The sequence below is a fragment of the Macaca mulatta genome, chromosome 7, assembly GCF_049350105.2.
Source record: "Macaca mulatta isolate MMU2019108-1 chromosome 7, T2T-MMU8v2.0, whole genome shotgun sequence".
NCBI classification, from domain to species: Eukaryota; Metazoa; Chordata; class Mammalia; order Primates; family Cercopithecidae; genus Macaca; species Macaca mulatta.
Window position 1 is genome coordinate 40,098,292 of NC_133412.1, and position 23,095 is coordinate 40,121,386.

At 45.2% G+C, this 23,095-nt stretch overlaps 1 protein-coding gene across 14 annotated transcripts in view; it reads left to right on the forward strand.

Annotated features, from left to right (window-relative positions):
* Positions 1–23,095, forward strand: part of TLN2 (talin 2) — a 455,280-nt gene that overhangs the window by 369,654 nt on the left and 62,531 nt on the right. For all 14 annotated transcript variants that reach the window (XM_077939528.1, XM_015142407.3, XM_077939524.1 and 11 more), the window contains 6 exons: positions 5,686–5,826; positions 6,276–6,457; positions 7,550–7,682; positions 10,275–10,376; positions 14,935–15,105; positions 20,371–20,517. In XM_077939528.1, coding sequence (XP_077795654.1) covers positions 5,686–5,826; positions 6,276–6,457; positions 7,550–7,682; positions 10,275–10,376; positions 14,935–15,105; positions 20,371–20,517 — 876 coding nt within the window. The remainder of the gene's footprint in view (positions 1–5,685; positions 5,827–6,275; positions 6,458–7,549; positions 7,683–10,274; positions 10,377–14,934; positions 15,106–20,370; positions 20,518–23,095) is intronic.

Below are 23,095 nucleotides of genomic sequence, written 5' to 3' on the forward strand. Positions count from 1 at the left end.
GCCTCTGTTAGCGCTATGCTTGTGTAGCAAATACTCTGATTTTACTTAAACGATATGTTTACTTATGGCGTTTTTGGGTAGGCTGGTAGAGGGCTCTCTCATTGTTGCTGGATATATCTGGACCAAGAGAGTAGGTAGAAGGAGAAGGGAATGGGAAATTTTGGAAAAATCACTTAAAACATTTTCATCGTTCCTGTGATATTAATTCTGTTTATAGCTGTTTGAATTTTTTAAGTGGAGCATCAACTTTTCAAAATAGAGCCTCTGGTGTTTGTAGCAAATTCACCTTTGCATTAAGGTATATGGGGATGTGGCGGGCAGGCAGGGTTCACTTGCAAGAAGCAAGTGGGAATCACTAGGCCGTAGTACTTGTAGATGGGTGATGAAGCCACAAACACAGTCTGCCCTCAGCCAGGACCAAGCAGGCAGCAGGCAGCTGGCCTGTGGGAACACAGCCACAGCCTGGACAACAGACCACAGGCAGAAGGCCCAGCACCATCTCCCCAGCTCCCTCACAGCCCCAGCCTTCAAAGGAGCATTGTCATGGGAGGCAGGATACCAGTTCTGTGTTAAACCCTGGACACCACTAAAGGGAAAGGCATTGAAGGAGTTAACACTTTTTACTTCAGGGTTTTGTGTTCATTCAGATGGGAGGGTTGGCTTTACTGCTGGGACAAGTCCTAGAGGAAGAAGTTTTCCCAGTTCTCTCCAGAGGATAGGACACCGCACACCTCACTTTATTTTGACTGCAAAAAACCAGTGCAATTGTATGCAGAAATTAGTCAACAGGATGACCGAGTAGAGGCAAAAGGAGAGAACACCCAGCCCAGCACCAACTGGAAGCTGGCGGTCAGCACATGGGGCTCTCACCCCAGTCAGCAGCTTCTTAGCTATTGAAACAAAGAGTCTTTTTTAAGAAATGAGCAAACAAAAACCCCTCCCTATTTGAAGGCAAGAGTAAGCTCAGTTGAAAATGAATAAAGCCAGTGTCCAGGTGCCCCATGATCCTGGTGGCAGGTTACCTGAATTACCATCATAGTTCACAGTAAATAGGAAGTAATAAAGCTTACATTTAAAAACGTTTATTTGGTGCTTTGGGTATGTTACTCATTCACTCCATACAACCACCCTGTGCTTACCCCATTTTACAGGTGGGAACCTGAGGCACAAAGAGGTTAAGTAACTTTACCAAGGTGACCCAGCCAGGAAGTGGTGGGGCAGAATTCAAACCCAGGCCCCAGAGCCCCTGCTTTCAGCCCTGGCGTGCTGTTCACCTCTTGGGATGGAGAGACAAAGTCATCTCTCCAGCCTGGGAAGAAAGACCTTGCTGTGTTTGCAGGGCTTGTATGTGAGTCTGGGGAGGTGAGGGTGGAAAGAGCAATAGAGTTGACAGCAGTGACATCGTTGGTTGCTGTGTAATGAGCTTATCTCAGTTAAAATCGATCATTTTCTGGTTGTTAAAAAAAATTATATTTAGATGGACCAATGGGGTAAAAAAAAGGAAAGACACTCTATTCTGTAGAAATTCCTGGAGCCCTTTCTTGTCTGCCTTCTCTTCGGTTTTTAAATCCTGACCTATCTCTATATAAAGCATCTCTGTTAAGATCTCATGTTCTTTTCAGATTCTCCTCACAGTGTCAAACCCTCTTTGCAATTCCCTGCAGCAAATGAGCTCTTGTGATGGCCTAAAAGATAGGCCTGTACAGAACATCAGAGGAGGAATGTCGGGGGGTTGTAACGTGGAAAAGATAAAGGCCTCTGTCTCCTGGAGCACCCCGGGAACGAGGAGCAATGCAAGAGGAACAGAAATGAACATGTTGCCCCTCAGCGTGTGGAAATGGGCCTGGTTTTTCAATTCCCATCGCGTGGCAGGGTTTGCTGGAAGCCATGAGCTTTGCTTTTAATTTACTAACAGGAAAGTGGTAAAGGTCGTTTCACTGTAGCACATGGTACTATATACTGAACATTTTCCTGTTTGAAGGAATGGTTATGTATTCTCTCAAACAGAAAAACAAATGAATATTTAATTCCCTAAGTGCTTAAGACAGCTGCCCTCATAGCTGCATATTACTCTTAAGTTTTATGTGCTGCTTAATGCTGTTTTTTTTCTTTTAACCGTGAGGATGTGCCCAAGCCTAAATCTCAGCTGCCACACCCTTATAGTCATGAAGAAGGGAGGGGAGCCACCAGAAGAAGCACGAGGGGGCAGGAGCAGATTACCTCACACAGTGGCTCATTAGCATCAGTCACTACTGATGGCACTCTGTAAAATCCCAGAGCAGGGCTGCATGAGAATCCATTTCTGTGTTTCTGCCTTCTGCCAGGGATGGCTCTAAATGCTGGGTATGGTAGAAAGATGCACACCCCTAACCACAGCGGCTGTGTCTCCGAGTCACCACGCACTCTGTTGCCTGCCTTTCTCTCTTCATTCAGCTCATTAGCTAGTCTTGAATCAGATGTGTGGAATGGAATGTTATTTTAAATGTGCAGTCACTCACATTTGAGTGCCAAGTAGAAATTATGCAACAGCAGCATTTGTTTTTCTGAGAAGTTGAAGTTTGGCCTTGCCCCTCACAGCAGAGTTAAAGTTCGGGGTTTTTGCAGTTAAGCACTTTCAGTGTGTACCACAGACACCCGATCCAGCTCTCTTTAATCGAATTTGACTTGGCCGTGAGTATGCTTTCTTGGTCATCCCTATGTTTGGATTGGGAAAGTGGTTTCTTTAAAAGGAAAAGGAAAAAGGCTCTTGGGCTTTTTACGGCTTGTTCTGTTGCCTTTGTCTAAGGTCAGCAGGAGAGAAGGGAGCCAGGAGGCTCGCATCATTGTTAGAGGCATGCCAGTGAGTAGCAAGGTGACCTTGTCAAGTCGTGTCACTTTCCAGGTGCTGGTTTTATTGTCTGGAGAATTGGGGGTTTAAGCTTCAACTGTCCTTAGGGTCCCCTCTAATCCCCGAAGTTCATGAATCTTTGATTTTGTGCATTCACAGAAATTGTTTCTTCCAGGTCTCCATGGTATTTTGCTAAGGGGGAACACTTGGAGCAGGCTCCGGGTTTGGAAGTGTTGTTGTCCTGGTGGGGCCTGGATATATGGCTAAGTAAATTTACCCTTTCATCATTATGGCTGGTATGCCAGACGTTCTGTGACACGGAAACTCTCATGCTTGAAATTTCACCATTGGGCAGCTTTGAGTATTCAGTTCACTTGAGTGGCTCTGCTGTGCCCAATGGAAGCAGAGTTTAGAGTGAAATAATACCTGTGCAAACTATCCTTTCTGATGCCGAATGCCTTCTTTGGATGAAGTAACTTGTCCCTTTTGAGAATGGAAGATGATTGCTGTACCTTGCTATTCTAGGTCATGTTATTCAAGGCTCTGACCTGCAAATAGCAATGGGCTATATGTTAATATGATTTTAAGGCCTATGCTCAAAACAAAAGCCCCAAACAAACAAAAAAACAGCCCGTCTTTATTCTAGTAGTGCTGTCTGTGAAACCTACACAATTAGAAAACCAATTCCTTGAGATTTCCCTTGAGTAGAGTCATCTTTTCAGTTTGAAGAAGTTCAGCTTAGGGTTGGTGGCTTGACTGGCTGCCCTTCTTCCCAATAGACTGAGAGGTTGTGGGAGCAGAAAGGGGAAGAGAAAAGCGTGGAGAGGTAAGAAGCAGGAAGGGGGAGCAGCAGCAAGGGAAGGCTGAGCATCTCCTGTTAAGCTAGAAGTTGTGTGATCCCAGCTGAAAGGATATGATTGGAGAAAGCCATGTATCCACTGGTGGGGCTGGGACCTGAGTTTCTTCCACTCCAAAGTCCACTCTTGCAATCAGCTTGCTTCACTCCTTTGCCTATGTTTGGGTCCACCTGTGTCAGGCACCTGCTGAGGGGCACCCACCCTGCCTGGCACTGGTGTTCTCAAATTGCCCTGAAGTCTGATAAATCCTGACCTCCAGGGATCTACCAAACTTCAGAGCAATATTAACGGTGCAACAAGATCAGAGTGCCAGGGTGGTCCACTTCTACCTGGCCAGTGCCGGCAACATAAATCAACGTTTACCAAGTATGTCAGTGGTAGTGAGAAATGAGGTTTAAATGTGAGCAAGAAGTAGCCAGTGTGCAAGGGTTTCCATCGGGCCTGGAAGAATGACAAAACTGGAGAGGTGAGGGTAGGGTCAGGGCCCGTCTGATGGGGGAAGGGCATGAGCCAAGGCGAGCCAGGCACTGTATTAGCAAAAAACAATAAATTAGCCAGGCTTGCGGGAATTCCTCTGAAAATATTAACATTGTGGGTATGTAATTATTGTCCCAAGCTGCCAAGGCTTGATTGGAATGTAGTTGTTATTCAGAAATGGCCTTCAAACCAACGGTGCCTGCCGCCTCTTGCTTTACTGGAAAACAGAAATGCTCCCATCTCAGATCTGCTATGCTTGGTGATGCCAGTGCCCCTGTTTTTTTGATCCCAGTTGTCTAAATTGGCTTTATCTGTTGCTCATAAGGGTTAAGTTAAAAGTTTCATTGCTCATTTAACAAGGAAATTTGCATTCTTCTGCAAACATAACTGCCTTCTCAAGGGTAGCCTTTTGCTGGGAGGGAGGGTTTCTGTCATTGGATCACAGGCTGTAGGTTCTAACAGCCTTGATCCTGAGGAGGTAGAGTCCAGGGCTGGGAACCTCATCGAAGTGTTAACCCTTTGTGAGGCAGTCTGGCATGGATCACAGGCCACATTCCTGGATTCTCATCCATCCAGGCCATAAATCAGCAATAGGCCTGATCACTCAATGCCATTGTGTTACCTGCTGTTAGTTTTGTTTGGTATTGTTTTTTAATTATGAAGCGTAAGATACATAGAGAGAAAACACGTTGTCTGTAGAGTCCAGTGAATTTTCTCCAGTGGAACACACCTTGGTAACTCTAGCCAGATTAAGAAACAGAGTGTTATTGGCACACAGAAACTTTCCTTGTGCTTTCTCTGGTCTTATCTGCTCTTCTCACACCCTAGATTAGGAGGGCCACCTGTGTTTGCACTTGGTACTAATGGAATTGTACAGGAGGTACCCATTTGTGGGTGGCCTGTTTTGTTAAATATTATGTTTGAGATTTGTTTGTATGGCTGGGGATAGTTCTCGTCTATTCCTTCCCATTGGATTCCATTGTGTTCATTTCCAAATGATGACAGTTATGCCCACCTTGCCTGCATCGGTCATTAGGGAACATCCAGGTAAAACTTAGAAAAAGTTAAAAGTACTGCTTTAAAATACAATAAAGTATGTTTATTGTTTGGAAGAGAATAGATTTAATCTGAGTAAAATGAAGGCGAAGATCCGAAGGATTCTAGTCTCAGAAGTGAGGAGGAAAGTCGTTCCGCTGCATGGTCTGGTGCAGGGGGTCACGGGGCGTTGAAGAGCAGGCTGCTGTTTAAATCTGTGTCTCTGTTTCCTGGGAGGGGGACATTGACTGTGGAGGCCGTTGTCTTGTGAGCTACCCATTTGTCTTTAATTCTTCACAACTGCTAACGGGGCCCCTCTGCTTGATGGCGGGGGTCTCTTTAATCAGTTCTTATTTATTGGTTATGAAGTCACCAAACATTTTCAGTGTTCCCATTGAACCACCTTCTTTCACTCAGAGGTGATTCCTGTGGTTCACGAATGACTTGTGCTTCTCAATCAGGCAGAATCTCTGTGTTTTGTCCCATCAGGCCCTGGATGGGGATTTCTCTGAAGACAACCGCAGTAAGTGTCACATGGCCACCGCACCCTTGATTGAAGCTGTGGAGAACCTGACGGCGTTTGCCTCGAACCCTGAGTTTGTCAGCATTCCCGCCCAGATCAGCTCCGAGGTAGGGTGTTTGTGCAGGAAGATCACACTAAGGTCTTTGGCTAACTCTGTGTGGCACCGAATGAGTTAATAGTCAGAACTCCGAAAGCTCTTTCTGTCAATATGTCTGCGACTGTTACTCTTGTCCCCCATGGCATGTGCACAGTGAGTGAAACACAGTGACTCCACCTCTCTTGAGAGATGACCTATATGTAGAGAACAATCTTACTGCCTAGGTTTGGGGTGATTCTTGGAATGTGTCACGCTCAAAAATGCTAGTTAAGGGGCAAACATGGGTTTAAGTCCCCACCGTGCAGACCCCGGGTAATCCAGTCTTCATGGTTCCCTGCCCTCTTTGTCTCCTTCAAAGGGCCAAGGTGGTGATTTGGCAAAGAACAGGACCTTTCAGGGCCCACCTCATTCACTCGTATCTTCGACCCTGACTTTGATTTCTCTGCCGTTTGGTCTCAGGGTTCCCAGGCACAGGAACCAATCCTGGTTTCAGCCAAGACCATGCTGGAGAGTTCATCGTACCTCATTCGCACTGCACGCTCTCTGGCCATCAACCCCAAAGACCCACCCACATGGTCTGTGCTGGCTGGGCATTCCCACACAGTGTCCGACTCCATCAAGAGCCTCATCACTTCTATCAGGTCAGTTTCCCATCCGGAGGTTGCTGCCAGCCTGCATCTCAGCGGGGCAGGAGGAGGACAAGCCCACCAGGCTTTATCCTTAATAGTGATGTTGTTGATCATTATCATCATTTTCTTTATCTCTTTGGGGCCAGAAGCACTGGTCACAATAGTAATTGCTAACTTAAGTACTTACCATATACCAAATACTACTCCAAGTGTTTTATCTGTATTACTTTATTTGAACATCACAACAGTCTTGTAAGGTACCATTGTCATTATTTCCATTGTACCGATGAATAAGTTTAGGCAGAAAAATTTGGGTAATATCCCCAAGGTCACCGTAAGGCCCAATGGCTGTCTAATCACTGTACCACATTGTCTGTATCTAGGAGTTTAGGCATTGAGCACCATTGTTATTTAGCAGGATTCGGGGTTGCAGTTAGTTTGCTAATAAGACAAAGAATATTCTAGGGCCTACAGTAACTCTGAGCATCTCTGACCTCCTTGGTGATAGTGGGAGCCTAAAAAGACATCCCCAAATAGACATAACATTTCTGAAGTTAGCCAGTTAATACCTCACAGCATGAAATTCATCTTCCTTAATTATATTTTGCTTCCTAGTTGCTTTTGAAGCTCAAAACCACAGTTAACTTTATTTCTTAATGGCTTGCAAAGAAAAATTCACTACATGTTTTAATTCCTACTATAGCCCAGGACTTTGTGACTCGTATGCAATGTACAAAGCATAATACGTTTGCACTGGAAATAGTGCTGACTTTTTTTTTTTTAATAAGAGTCCTGTGCTTAAGCCAGTGAATAGAGAATCCAAGTCCAAATTGCTCCCGTTGCAGTTGCCTGTTATCAGCCTAAGATGGAGGGCAGGACCATATTCTTTCCACCAGAAATAAGTAGAGTTATCTGAAGTGTTAAATTAAGGAATGCATGGGCTGTGCAGCGCGACATTGCCAACCAAGGGTCAGGGATTCCTCCTGAAAGGAGGTGACTGAGTCAGGGAGGAAGTGGACAGGGATCCTGGCCCACCAGTGCTGGAGCAGGCTGTGGGACTTGAGCCCCATGGAGCTTGTGTCCAACTTGCACTGTTCCTTCCAGGGACAAGGCCCCTGGACAGAGGGAGTGTGATTACTCCATCGATGGCATCAACCGGTGCATCCGGGACATCGAGCAGGCCTCGCTGGCTGCTGTCAGCCAGAGCCTGGCCACAAGGGACGACATCTCTGTGGAGGTAAGCTGGGGATCTGGGGGCCTGCTTAGCAGCCTCTAGATATGTTGAAAAATCTCAGCATCAGACTTGGAGGGGTAGAGGTTGGGGGTCCAAAATGTTTCTGTTCCTGGAGTTTCATCATTAGACAGCCATTCTCTGTGGAGCCAATCTGGGAACTTTTTGGAGAGGGTAGGGCGGATGCCAAGTAGAGAAGGGTGACTTAGGGGAAGGAATACATGTACTGGGATGGAAAGTTGAAATGTGGCTGAAATTGGGAGGGAAAATATCAATATCAAGGTAATTTAGGGGTTAGGTGGGTACTGTGTTTTAACACATCAGTAGAGTGGACCTAGGTATGTAAATAGTAAATAATTCACTGTTGTCATATTTCATCAGTGTGCTTTTTAGTTAGTTGGCAAATTCAGCATTAAACTAATGCATTGGGTCTGTTCAGAGATCAAGGATTCTGCCCTAAGTTATTCAATATCTAGCATTTGAGGACTTTGGCATCCTATTATTAATTTAAAGCCACTTTGCCCTCTCTTGCTTGCTTTTCCAAAGTTTAGAATGGAATTTTCCTACTTTTTCCCTTTGGGTTTTTTTCTGTTACCTGTCCAAAGGTTCCTCACTTTTACTTCTATCTCTACTGAAAGCAGAGTGCTTGACATGCAGAAGGTGCTTAATAAATATGAATGGTCTGTTTATTGATGTTTATCTTCCTGCCCCTGAATTCATTAACAATCAGCTTTCGGCCCAGAGTTAGTATTGCTCATTTTTATTAATAGAGCTGTCTATTTCGCTCCACCTTCACCCTCCTATTTCCAAAAAAAGAAAGATTAAATTTTCTCAAACTGTGTGGGATGCTAGAATTATTCTTTTGAATCTGTTATTAATGTCCGTATGTATATGCATGCAGACAAGTACAAATAAGTGTACCACTTGATAAATTATCACCAACTGAACAGGCCTTTCAACCAGCACCCAGATCAAGAAGCAAAGATGAGGCCAGGCACTGTGGCTCACACCTGTAATCCTAGCACTTTGGGAGGCTGAGGCGAGTGGATCACTTGAGGTCAGGAGTTCCAGACCAGCCTGGCCAACATGGTGAAACCCCATCTCTACTAAAAGTAGAAAAATTAGCCAGGTGCAGTGGCAGTCACCTGTAATCCCAGCTACTTGGGAGGCTGAGGCAGGAGAATCACTTGAACCTGAGAGGCAAGGTTGCAGTGAGTGAGCCGAGATTGCACTACCACCCTTAAGCCTGGGTGACAGAGCAAGATTCCATCTTAAAAAAAAAAAAAAAAAAGTAGCAAAGATGACCAGCACCCCAGAATCCCCCCTCATCCCCCATCCTTTCACCATATCCTCCCCCAGCCAGTACATCTCCTGTTTGAACTCCCTCACTAGGAAGAGAGCCCTTCCCCTTTAACTGCATGTGCTCCCTAATCATACACCCTGTTTAATTTAACAAACCATCTGTAATAAGACAGCACTGTTGGAATATTCTTGCATTCTTGACTATAATCACATTATGAATGTGAAGATAATAAGTAATTAGCTAAATAAAACCCTTGGCCGTCTTGGAAGTTTCTCTTTGCCCGCTCCCATCTGTCTCTATTTCTCTTTTTCCTTTTCTTTTTCTTTCTCCAGGGTTTTGTTTTCAAGTTTGCATGTTAGTCTGCTCCTCTTGTTGAGGACACTCTGCCCACATCCCCGCTGGCCCATAGGCAGCATTGTTCTGTGGGAAAGTAGCAAAGGCTAGAGTCTCATTTCTGATGAGCAGGACATCGCCACTTCGGCGGAGTTCACTCAGTTCCATGCTGGTGTGTGCAGACCTAAAATGCCCGGTGCTCTGATGCATTAATCCTGCATCTATCAGTGAAGCTCCTATGAATAGTCCTGCAAAGGGATCTGATCTTTCCTGCCACTGGCTGGGAATCTCCACCTTTGAATCTCCCATCCCCCACACTCTCAGAATCATCTAGATACCTTGCTGTCTCTTTAGAGCATGATTCAATTCTTTGGGGGTGGAGAGATTAAACCATCTCTCAAGCCTGAGAAGAAAGGCCCTGAGGGCACCGTTTTTAATATTTGCATATGCACCACCAAACACAGTGGACTGAGCATTTTCACAGTGCACTGTTTGGGAAGTAGTCCTGCTTTCAAGGAGCTAATCTCATTTTTATGTCACTCTCCCTCCTTAAGGGGTTCTTAGTTTTGAGAATACAGCGACCTGGATGTTCCCTCAGACCCCTCCATTATCTCCCTGCATTTGGAAGAAGTTGTCGTTTTGGAAAGCCATGACTGTTCCGCAAGTCTGCTAATTACATCAAGGAACCTAAAGTAAAGATACCAGTAGCGTCAGTTGTCAGGGTTGACAGGAGCAAGAAGCCAGTTGCAAAAGTGTGTCTCAGGCCTGCTTCTTCTCTCTCTCTCTGGAGGAGTCATCACTGAGAAGGTCAGGGCAGGGCACAGTGGCTTGATGGCACACACCCAGGCATTTTGGTGTCTGCTTTGTATGGCCTCACTCGTTTTTCGGAGGGGCCTTTTTGAATCAGTGCAGCTCTGTGGGGAGCTGTTATGGGATGAACTTGACGCTTCTCTCCTTATCAGGCCCTGCAGGAGCAGCTGACTTCGGTGGTCCAGGAAATCGGGCACCTTATTGATCCCATCGCCACAGCGGCTCGGGGAGAAGCAGCTCAGCTGGGACATAAGGTAATGCACACCGAGGGGATCCTGTGAGGGTGTGCGTGTGATCACAGGAGAGAGGATTTTACTGACTTTACTGTTATCATTCCCAAAAGCCTGTGGTGCAAGTATTGTGCCTGAGTCCAATGCTGGTTTAAGCTGCAGAAAATAACACTGAACCTCTCTCTGGCATCCTCTCCAGAAATGATCAGTTCAGGCTCTATTTTTACCTAGAGTTCAGAAGAAAACTTCAGTACAGTTTTTCTGGTTGTGGCCAGAGACGTAATTTGGCATTTACAGTCGTCCGTTGCAATCGGCCTTTGCTGAAAGAAGCCAGAGACTGAAGCAGACACTCCCAGCCTGGAGTCTGCCACCTCTGGCTGGCTGGCCGGCCAGCCCCATTCTGGTGTATTTAAGGGTACATTATTCTTTTGTGGTTTCTAACATAGTGTCTACTCTTTGACATAATGAGGCAAAGCAGACCTCTCTGGATGACCAAACGCTCCCTAGGTGTCCACTCCGGGGGAGCCTTTCGGCTGGCGGTTCATACCCACATTGTCTTAAGAGCCAAATGACGTTTTGCCTGGTTGGGGTTCATTTTGCAGATTCTTCAAGGGCAGTTGGCTTGTCGTGCAACCTGTGCCTCAATAGGGAGAGGCCAGAAATTGGATTTTTAACCACCTTGGGTTTCCTAGTGCGGCCGTCAGTATAGGAAGAAATATAGTAGCCAAAATCTTCTTGGCAAGTATCGACTTTAGAAAATCAATATTCATTGCTTTTTCAAATTACAGAATAGCTTAAGGGCCTACTCACCTTCCCACTGGTTCCAAGGAGGGATTTTTAAGATTTGAAATCTCAAAGGCCAGTGTCTGTTTGCCTTTTTAAGTGTGGCATATTTCATTTCTTTTTCTTCTCTTCTCCTCTCTTTTCTTCTCCTCTCTTCTCCTCTCTTTTCCTCTCCTCCCCTCCCCTCTTCTCTTCTTTGTGAGACGGAGCTTTGCTCTTGTTGCCCAGGCTGGAGTGCAATGGCGCGATCTCAGGTCACCACAACCTCTGCCTCCCAGGTTCAATTGATTCTCCTGCCTCGGCCTCCCAAGTAGCTGGGATTACAGGCATGTGCCACCATGCCCAGCTAATTTTTATATTATTAGTAGAGATGGGGTTTCTCCATGTTGGTCAGGCTGGTCTCAAACTCCCAACCTCAGGTGACCCACCCGCCTCGGCCTCCCAGAGTGCTGGAATTACAGGCGTGAGCCACCACGCCCAGCCAGCATATTTCATTTCATAGCTGTTTCTTTATATGGCAATTAGAAAAGGGCTTGTCCATCTGTGTGAAGAGGTTTGCAGGGGTAGGAGAATGGTCTGGACACTGGGGCCACTGCCTGTGTGCCCATAAGGGAAACTGAGTTTAGAAGAGAAGCTGGACGTTTTCTCAGCAGTTACTTTTTATTCCAGAACTTTTGTAATAAAACATTTCTGGATGTCTTTAGAGGACAATACCCATGTCTCTGCGGATACTTCATTAGTATACAAGATTAATTCCTATGTTACTGGTTAGCGTCAAAAGAAACATAATGCAATTATGTTACTTGACTTATAAATTTACTCTTGGCCCTTGGGCTAATCCATCTCTTACCTTCTAACAGAGAGTTTTGGACAGAGGCAGTCTGTGGGCCTTCTATCCTGAAGAGCCGTGGACTGGGAGTTCACACCCACATTTTCCCCAAGGCTTCAATGCAGTGCTTATGGGGGGCCCCAGAGCAGCAGCTTCAGCAGCACCTGGGAGTGATAAGAAATGCAAATTCTCAGACCCCAGCTGTGTTCATGAAGTTCTGTGGCTTAAAACAACAGAAATTTATTCTCTCATCCAAAGTCTAAAATCAGGAGCTGGCAGGGCCGTGCTCCCTCTGGAGGCTGTAGAGTAGATTCCCTAGAGAATCTGTTCTTTGCTGCTTCTGTGTTCCTGTGGCTCCTGGCACTCCTTGACTATCACACTGATCCCTGCGTCCATAATCACGTTGTCACCTGCTCCTCTGTGTCTCTTCTATCTCTTAGATGGACGCTTGTTACTGGATTTAGAGCCCACCCAGCTAATCCAGGACATTCGCATTTCAAGATCCTTAAATGCACCTGCAAGCAGCCTTTTTCCACATGAGATCACATTCCCAGGTTGCAGGGATTTGAATATGGACATATCTTTTGAGGGATCACCATTCAATCCACTGTGTCCCTTGACCTAGGAATGAACATCATGTACCAAATACTCAAAATTCTGTTATTTTAATGCACGTGCTAACCCAAGGGAGGATGTTTCCTGTTCTGTCATGTCCAAGAACTAAAGGTGTTAAAGTCCTTGCTAAGCTCCCTAAATACAGAGAAAAGCACATGACTTCAGAAAGCTTTGCCTGTAATATGTGAGCACCTAGCCTTTAGTGAATGCTTCCTATGTGGCAGTTAGCGTGGTGAAGGGCTTTCATGTACACTAATCCTCCTACCAGTCCTGATGAACTCTCAGTGCTATTATTAATCCCCATGTTACAGATGAGGAAACTGAAGGGGAGCGATTAGAACAATTTGCTAAATATTTCTCAGTAAGGAATTGGCAGGGAAGATTCAAATCCAGTGATTCTGAAGCCAGAGCTGACGTCCTTCATGGCCCAGCCATGCTATCTCCATGGGGAAGCTGGGCTCCCGTTTAGTTATTGCGTTTAATGATTCTCAGCACACAGCAACCGCTGACATTTGACAGTTGCATTGATGAAATATACTTTTAAAATAATAAAATTAACCTAGAAAACATGTAAGATTCTAATGCATTAAACATTTTGACTCCTCCTTTAGGACATAAAGGACCACCCTAAAAGCCTTCAGCCCCGATGACCCCTTAGTGCCCCATTCCCTTTGGTGGTGACACCAGTGCCCTTCCTGGGGATGAGGATGAAATCACATGCAAGTGTGTGGAGCTGCTCCCTGTGGTTGTGCAGGCCATGCCCTCCACAAAGGCATTTGGCTGAAGTGGGAAGTAGGGACCAAATTCAGCCTATGCTCTGCCCTGGTGTCACTCATGTCTGCCCAAAGGACCCCTTTAAAATTCACCCAAAGGCTCCCTAAGGGCTGCCAACAGCCCTATTCACCAGATTTGAAACCTCTTGTAAGATAACCATAGAGGGGATAACAATTAAAAATATGCTTATTGTTGGCCAATAATCATGTCTCACTCTTAGCGCTAATTAAGGTTTATTTTTTGGACACGTTCCCCCACTTTGCCCTAGCCACCACCCACCATCATCCTCCACCCGCTGCTGCTGGCCCAGTGACTGCTCATGTGAGTGGTCTTCCTGTCCACATCCCACAACACTCATCCTTCTAACATGTGAGGGGAAGAAGCATTAAGGGAGGTGCTGGCTAAAGGTTTGAACTTAAGTGCTCTTGAAGGGCATAATTTAGCCATTCGTCATTACCGCACAGAATGAGGCATTGAACAGAAAAGTGTGATTCATGCCATTGTATTTTCTCTGAGTTGAGAATAGATTCTGAGAGGGGATAGATTCTGGTATCTGAAGTGAATATAGCAAAATGTTAAGATCTCATATTCTGATGCCAGGTAGAGGGGCATCCAAACACCAAATGATAAACTTCTAAAAGTGTAGTGCTACAACAGCAGCAGGACTGCAGTCACAATGAAAGTGACGGAGACCACAGACTGTGGTAGCTGAGAGCTGGGGCTGTGGGGTGGGATGCCGCTGTCTCCAGCTCTTAGCTGCATGAGATGGAGCAGGTGTCTCAACCCCTTGAAGCCTCGGTATCTTCCTGTGTATCTGCCTCTTAAAGTTATGGAGGCTCAGTGAGGAAATGGATGTTAAACTTTCAGCAGAGAGCCTGGCACAGGGGATGCGCCCACTAGATGTTTGCAACACGTGGCCCACAGCGCCCAGCTGGTAGGCGAGCTTTGGTGAGCATGGATGGATATGCATGGTATCGCCCTCCTGGAAAGGGGCCTGTGCGGAGGCAGTGGTTCCTGTGGGGATAAGCTTTTTTTGTTCTCCCAAGTTGGGCTAATCATAAACAGAGCATCTAGGCTGATGTGAAATCATTTGTGCTTTTTTTCCAAATCAAGGCTTGGTCAAAATGCTCCGGGCAAAAGGCAGTTGGGATTGGCTTCCTACAAAGCTTTTGAAGGTTTCTTTCATCTCCTGCTTTTTTCTGCTCCCCTGCTACCTTATCCTCTTCCACTCCCCCTTCCTCCTGAGTTTGTAAGACATCTTTAGTTCTTTTAAAAGTTGTTAATTTATAGAAATTGACAGTTTGTAAAATTGAATTCAATTCTCATATCTCACTCTGGATCTTGGAATGGGTTTCTTAGCACCTCTGCCATATTTAGAAAGATGAAGAGCTCCCTGGAGGAAGTAAAAACCAAGAAAGAGTACATTAATTAGCAAGCGCTTTCAGCAGTAAATTGCCACAGATCTGCCTCTGCCTGTGAGTCAGCCCAGTCCTGTTCCCCTCCCGCACCCACCGTGGAGCCCCTGAAGGAGACACGTGTATTTACATGATACATCTGTGGCTTTTTTATTTTTTTTAAAAGGTGACACAACTGGCAAGCTATTTTGAGCCCTTGATCTTAGCCGCAGTCGGTGTGGCCTCCAAGATTCTTGACCATCAGCAGCAGATGACGGTGCTGGACCAGACCAAGACGCTCGCAGAGTCTGCCTTGCAGATGTTGTACGCAGCCAAAGAAGGTGGCGGAAACCCCAAGGTATGGTCCAGGATTTCGGGGACTCACTTAGGACCACTAAGAAGCCATCATGCATTCCTGCTGTAATGTGTCCCTCCAGGAAAAAACACTTCCAGTTCTTGTTGGTGGCATTTGAGCTCCCACTCTGAGGTCGGAAATAATCTATTGACCTTCCCAGGGTTCTTAGGGAGGAAACGAAGAAATATACATAAAAGTTATTGTTTTCTTGACAGCATGTGTAGACAAGTATCCTTGGGGAGGAAAAATGTATGGTGTGATGATGACAGGAATGAAAACTGTAATGCTTGCTGGGTCCCTGCTCAGCACTGACACCCAGCTTGCACAAAGGAATGCTCTATTGTGCTCCAGTAAATGTCATTTCGATTCCTAGTACTTAAGAGACTGCAGTTTAATATACAAATCTCCCATACCAGTGGCCAAGTATGATGACAGCCTGTCATAGGAGACCTTGCACCACATTTTACTCTGAACTTGGGAAGTGCAGAAAAGAGAACAGCATATGCAAAGTCATAGGTAGATTTATTAAAGGGTTGTGATTTCTTCAGGAATAGTGAGTGGTCTGGTCTATCTGGAACATGCGGAGTTGGGGGACCACCAGGCAGGAGGATGGACTAGGCTGCAGGGTGACAGGTCTCTTCCACATTACGGACTTCGGTCTTCATTGTAAGTAGTGGGGAGCCATTGGCGGTCTTTAAGCAGGGGAATGGCACAACCAGTCCTTATTTTAGAAACATTGAACTAGTAGCAGTGTGAATAATGTCATGGACTTTCCTTTTCTTTTCTTGAGATAATGTCTCACTATATTGCCCAGGCTGGTCACGAATTCGTGGCCTCATGCCTTCTTCCTGCCTGAGCCTCCCAAGTAGCTGGGGCCACAGGCATGTGCCACCATACCTGGCTAGCGTGCTTGCTCATTTATTTACTTATTTACTTAATAAATTAATTATAGATGGGGGTCTCACTATGTTGCCCAGGCTCATCTCGAACTCCCTGCCTCAAGCAATCCTCCCCCTTTAGCCTCCCAAGTACCTGGAATTATAGGCGCAAACCACAGCACCCAGCTTGGACTTAAGTTTTTTTCGTTCATGTACTTGGCAGTTATTAAGAGCCTCATTCTGGGGATGCTGAAATATTAAGAGCCAGCCACTGCCCTCAAGTTGCTCAGAGTCTTTTGGAAAAATAAGTTGAGTTGCTGAAGTGGTGGAATAGAGCGAGAAAAAAAAATACCATTTTGACCGTGATGGAGTAACGACAGGGTGCCTTGCAGTCGTGCCAGCCCCCTTTGCACGCTCCCCAAACTGGAGGAGGCAGAGCTTACCTTCTGACTCTCTCCTGGGTTGTCTTTTATCCAGGCTGTTTACTGCCACGTGTCCCCACTCCTACCTGAGGGTTTCAGTACTAAAAGAATAATTCAAAGTAGGAGTTTTCTGGATTTTTTTTTTTTTGAGACAGAGTTTCGCTCTTGTTGCCCAGCCTGGAGTGCAATGGTGTGATCTCGTCTCACTGCAACCTCCGCCTCCCGGGTTCAAGTGATTCTCCTGCCTCAGCCTCCCGAGTAGCTGGGATTACAGGCGTGTGCCACCATACCCAGCTAACTTTTTGTATTTTTAGTAGAGATGGGGTTTCACCATGTTGGCCAGGCTGGTCTTGAACTCCTGACCTCAGGTGATCCACCCACCCCAGCCTCCCAAAGTGCTGGAATTACAAGCATGAGCCACCACACCTGACCTTTCTGGATTTTTAAGACATGAACACATCTGCTTGGACTGTATGTTCAGAGCTCCTTGTGGAATTTTATTTTCTCTCAAGGAACCTCACAACCTCAGCTTCTCCTTTCTGGTAAAGCAGAGGCTGTTACCAGAAAGCTTACAGTGCTGACTGTGCTCCCAGCCATCAGAGATGGGGTTTCGCCATGTTGCCCAGGCTCATCACAAACTTTTGGCCTCAAGCAATCCTCCGCCTTCAGCCTCCCAAGTACCTAGGATTACAGGTGCAAGCCACAACATCCAGCTTGGACTTAGTTTCCTGTGTTCCCACCCATAGAGCACACACAGTCAGCCCTGTAAGCTTTCTGGTAACAGCCTCTGCTTGAAAGTGGTGTCTAGAATAATTTTCCACCAGGGTGAAGTAGTTTTCAGTAAAGCATTAGATGATGAAGTAGAACAAGATGAGTGAAGGCAAGGCAGGTGATCACCTCTGTCCCTCACTGGTCTCATTCAACCTGCTCTCTTTCTGCAAACCCTGACAGGCTTAGCCCAAAGTGCGCCTGGGACACTACAAGTCTGCTTTTTTGAACCCTTTCCTTAGATGCCTGATGCAGAGACTTAATCACCTTGAGTGTTATTCTTTGGACACATATTTACTAGGTTTTATTTGCCATGTGCTAGGTGTTATATATCCCTGTTTGCAGAAGAAATAAAGGTTTGTCAGATAGTTACGGGTAGCTTTGATTTGGTGAAAAATAGCACAAGCTTTGGGGTCAAACATAATTGGATTCAAATCCCACCTCTGCCTCTCACGAGTAGATTACTTCATTTCTTTGTTTCTGCAGCTAAACAATGAAGGCAATTATGAATGCCTCCCTAAGGTACTGGTAGAGACTAAATGAGATAATGTGCCTGACATAGTCGTTATGTTTTTTAAAAAAGTGGCAGCCCAGAACCTGGTGTTAATGAATTACATGCTTACCAAGGCATTTGCAGTGTAACCTCTCCCTCGCTCCATTGAGCTCTTCTGCAGTATTCTCAACCCCACAGTGCTCCCTTCTCCACTCATCCCCACCCCGCCCAGTTCCCTTCTGCAGTATCCTTGATGGGCCCCCACAGATTCCGCCTGCAACACTCCAGCAGAAGCGCAGCCCTCTCCACTGTTGGGCAGTTCTAATTATTCCTTGTTTTTCTCCCTCTACCAAAGTTGAAATCTGCTCCCCTGTGGCCTTCTCCCATTTTTCCATACTCCTGTGATGTCTGTGCCTGCTATCCTGGGCTTTGTATTTGAAGCGCTGTAATAAAGAAACAAGGCTCCTTTGGAAGCCGGACTTCAGACGTGTGTCTGAAAAAGAATGGAATCTGGTTTTCCTCTTGTGTGGTGCCATGAGGAACAGTAACAAGGAACCCCTCTGGAATCTAAAATAACGACCTCATTGTTGGGCCGACTGATGCCACTTATGAGATTGCTGTCGGTGGTTTAATTGAGATCTTAATTGAGATCCAACTGTGTCTTTGGGTGTCTGAAACTATTGAGCCCTACTAGCAGGTGTGTGTGATTTGAGATTAGGCTGTCTGATAAAGATGAGACTTGCCTTTGGCGTTCAGAAGAAAAGGCCCTGGGTAAGGCCTGGAGTAATTGGAGGAGGCTTCATAGAAGAGGTAGATGCTGGGCTGACCCTCTAAGAATCTGTGAAAAACTTAACCATGAGAAGTGAAGGAGAGCAGGCCTTATAGAGAATTCATCAGCATGAGTGGATGGGGAGGTAATTCATTTCTGGGATTGCCAAGAGCAAGGATATGCTTTCATAGATTTTGGTGACCTGGTACAGGACACTGTCGTTTAAATTGTCCAAGGAGTTCAAAAAGTTTTGTGATTTACTGCTGCCCCCCAAATTTGCTTTTGAACCTTCCTGAGCCTGCATGAGAGTACAGATCCTTGGCAGGCAGTGCTCCCATCTCCCCAAGAAGGTGGACTTAATTTTCATATGAATGTGTAGAATTGCTGGCATTTTTGTATCTTCAACAGTCATCTCTTTCTAAATGAGACTTAGAGAAATCTGCACCCTCCCTTTCACCTTCTGTATGAATAAAAATGTATGAGATGCTCTTTCTGGAGAGTAGGTCCAAGAGGTATCACCTTTCACACTTCTATCATCAAAATAAAGCAATCTGCACATTTTGTGTTTTACCATCTCTGTGCCATGAAATCAGCTATCAGCCCGAATTACCAGTTTACTTCACTCATCCCGAAGACAGTCCTGTGTGTCCTGACACAGCTGCCTCAAGGATAACCACCCATGATCAACATATTTCCCATCTCATCAGATGTCATATTTGAATAACTTTTCTTGCTTCCTATGGCTTTTCGATTCAGACAGGGCCAATTCCTGTGGCTCACATAGCCTCTGAAATTCTCTTGTGTTTAGAAAATCACCCAATGAGTTCTCGTTTACTGCTTTCCACTGACTTCTTTACCTTCTCATTTACCAAAGTAAAGATGCAATATCGTGGCCTTTTGAAAGGGTCTACTTCCCCAACAAGGTGGCTCAGGGCGGCCATGGCCACGGCATGAGTAGACCCAATGCCTGGACGTGATGCAATTCCAACCCTAAAAACCTGACATCAGGTCAGATTTTGCAGAGCGAGGGCACGATTTCCTCCTAGACTGCCCTTATAAATGACAAGGCGCCTGCAGCCACATCATCCATCACTGCATGGTGTTGCTGTAGCTTTCCCCATTTTACCTAGGAGGACTGCAAGCCCAGGGCCACTTACCTAGTGAGCCAGCAGTGGAGCCAGAACTAGAACCCAGGTTTGCCTGGCTTGGCTGTTCCCCCCGGCATCTTGCTACTACTTGAGGTGTCTTTCAGGGAGCCCAGGACTGCCGTTATTTCATTGTTTTCATCCATTGATTTACTTAACCCCTACTCTGCTTGACACAGGTGTGAAACACCTGCTTCCTAATATGGTCTAAGGAATGCATGGGTACTCAGGGCTTTACCTGCAGGGCTGCATGCATTTCTCCAACCTCATGGCATATAACTTGTGACATAGTTTTAAAGCCTATTAGGCACTCCACAGATACATTTCCCTTAGAGGAACCTACATTTCTGTAATCCAATCTTATCTTTAGATAGGGAATTATAGTGTGTTGGGCGACTTTGAAGAGAAGTACATTTATTTTAAGCACATTTTTTCATTATATTATTTTTTTAATGTGTCAACTTGTATATGTTGTATATTTAGGGACCTGTGGCATTCTGTTTCTACAGTCCTGAACATAGTAACATATAAAATTAGTCATGTCATAAGATTTTGTTTGATATTGCAGTTTTATTTTTCCCTGATTGTAAAAAGAGATCTTTTTCTATTTGTCTTTCTGATTTTTATTTACTTTGCAAACAAATGGCCAAACATAAAGAAAGGGAAGGAATAGAATACATTGCTGTGCTCCATTGTGGGGGTATGGTTTTACACTCTACTTTTGAAGGTTATTCTTAGAAGACTGAGCACTGCACTCTTCTGCTTAAGGAAATGTTTCACACTTCCTTCTCAGGCGCAGCACACCCATGACGCCATCACAGAGGCCGCCCAGCTGATGAAGGAAGCGGTGGACGACATCATGGTGACGCTGAACGAAGCTGCCAGTGAAGTGGGGCTGGTTGGGGGCATGGTGGACGCCATTGCAGAGGCTATGAGCAAGGTGGGCGTGGGCTCCAGGGCTCTCCACTCCCTCATCTCCCTCACACATGGGCCTTGCGTGCTTTTCTGTAAGCTGCTGTCAAGGCTCATAGCAACAAGCCTCTACTTTTCTTGAAGGTTCTAGTTAATGTACAGATATCCAGTCACACATCCAACATATTATTCTTTATTATTAATGCATTACTTTTGTAAGCCAGTTGTGCCCTTCCTTCTAATTTTACATGAAAGAAAAAGATGGAGATGGAAAAGATATCATAGGTTTCCTCACTTGGAAGATGGAAATTGATTATCTACTTCATAGGGTTTGTTGTGGGGGAACAATTGCCAAAATGAAATAAAAGTGATTCCTGGCCAGGCATGGAGGCTCATGCCTTTAATCCCAGCACTTTGGGAAGCCAAGGTTCCCAGCACTTTGGGAAGCGGATCACCTAGGGTTGGGAGTTCAAGACCAGCCTGACCAACATGGAGAAACTCTGTTTCTACTAAAAATACAAAATTAGCCGGGCATGGTGGCACATGCCTGTAATCCCAGCTATTCAGGAGGCCGAGGCAGGAGAATCGCTTGAACCCAGGAGGCAGAGGTTGCGGTGAGCCGAGATCGTGCCCATTGCACTCCAGCCTGGGCAATGAGAGCAAAACTCTGTCTCCAAAAAAAAAAAAAAAAAAGTGATTCCCAAGTGCTAGCTTTTGGAATGGCTATTTTGAAATCATGTGGAGCTTTAAGAATGTAGATTCCGAGGCTCCACCCCCAACCCACTCAATTGAGTTACATTTTAACATACTCTTTAAATGCTCCTTGTGGTTCTGATATCTAGCCAGGCACAGAAACCACTGAAATAGTATATATGTAAAAGCCCTTGGTAAACCCTTGCAGGCTACAGACATATAAGAGAACATGAGTATCATTTTCTCATTTAGTGACCCATCAATTGAGTTGGATCATTAGGGTGACATGACTGGAGACAGTTTCAACTCCATATCTCCTGTTCTTTACCCCAAAGAATCCTTCACTAGTCATGTAAGTTTGACATTCATTAGAAAGAATGCTTGTTCATCAGCATCTAATTGCCATCCTGTGATAGCATGCCAAGAATTTTAGACATCATCTATGTTTTGAAATGTCCATTGTCAGATTGTGAATACATTAATAAGGTTTTTCAGGATAATAAGCAGTCTTTAATTGCTAATTTAGAGAAGATTGGTTGTTCATATCTCCATGAAGAAATGATACGCTGTAACTATAATTAGAATAAGTATCCTTAGGCATTATGCAGTCATTGTCAGCCTAGGAACAAACATAACAAGCCCAGGATGGAATGCTGTGTCTACCTTTAGAGACTTCAGGCTCCACTTTGTCAAATCGTCCATCAGTTTCTGCTGTGGGCTTCTCATGCTGCAAATATGGACATTGTGGCAGAAAATGAGTGAAATTTCCCTCTTCTCAAGGCCTTTGGATAAGTCTCAGTAGATTTGTTTGGTTTTCAGGACGTCAGAACACCAGAGCTTTGAAAATAAACCATGTATCTACCCAAGGACATTAAATAATGGAGCCCAAGGTTTCTTGGTGCAAATTAGAAATTCAAATGATAATCTTTTTCTTCTTGGGAGAAGATATTTTTCAGTACCTCTCAAATGGCAGGGAAAGATTCCATACATCCTAGGAAGATGGACATCAGATCCAAAGTCTTTCTTTGATAGCCCTATGCCTTATGCACTGCGATGGACTGTGGACAGAGAGAGCAGGCCCTGCACCACTTGCTGTTAGTGGTATAGCCTATGCTGTCTCAGCCAGAGACACATTGGATTCTTCTGGATGGGCTGGAAATAAGTCAGGTGTTACTTGATAGCAGTAATTAGGAACTGCCAGCCAACACAAGCCACAGAGGCCAGGAGCTATTCTTCCCCGCTCAGTTCTGCAAAGTATATAATTGTGGTTTCAATGTTGCCCCTAACTCTTATCTACCCTGGCCTGACATCCAGGGCACCACATAACACCTCTTCCCCATTCCCATTCTCCCTTTGCTTAGCCTGTTGCTGGGGACTTACAATTAAGTGATGTTTGAGGTCCTTTGGCTCCCTGTGCTGCAAGGCATTAGAAAGCTGGCATAGTCTCTCAGAATTTCGTTAACTTGGTTAAAACTCTGAGATACTATTAGACTCATTGTCTGAAATTCTCAAAGCCAGTGAATTATAGAAAAACATGAGTGTAGCCAGAGTTAATTCTAACTTGGATGTGACTCTTGACACTTTGGGGGCTTCCACTGTGGAACAGATTCTGTTTGAGATTTTGTCTCGTCATCTGAGCACTGGGAGGTTTGGAGACTCACAAGTGAGTATGAAGTAATCAGCTTTCCGGGTGACCTTGGACAGTCATTCAAGCTCTCAGAACCTTGATTTCCTCATTCAGTGAGGTTAGTAGGATCCTATGGGATTTTGTGATGTGGTCTCTTTTCTTTGTTTTTGTTTTGTTTTTGTTTTTGGCCAAGCAAGAAAATTAAAGAAACAAAAACAGACAAAGACTGTGCTATCTACATCACTGCTGTTTTACAAAAGAAAGGTCATGTTAGCACCCACAAAAG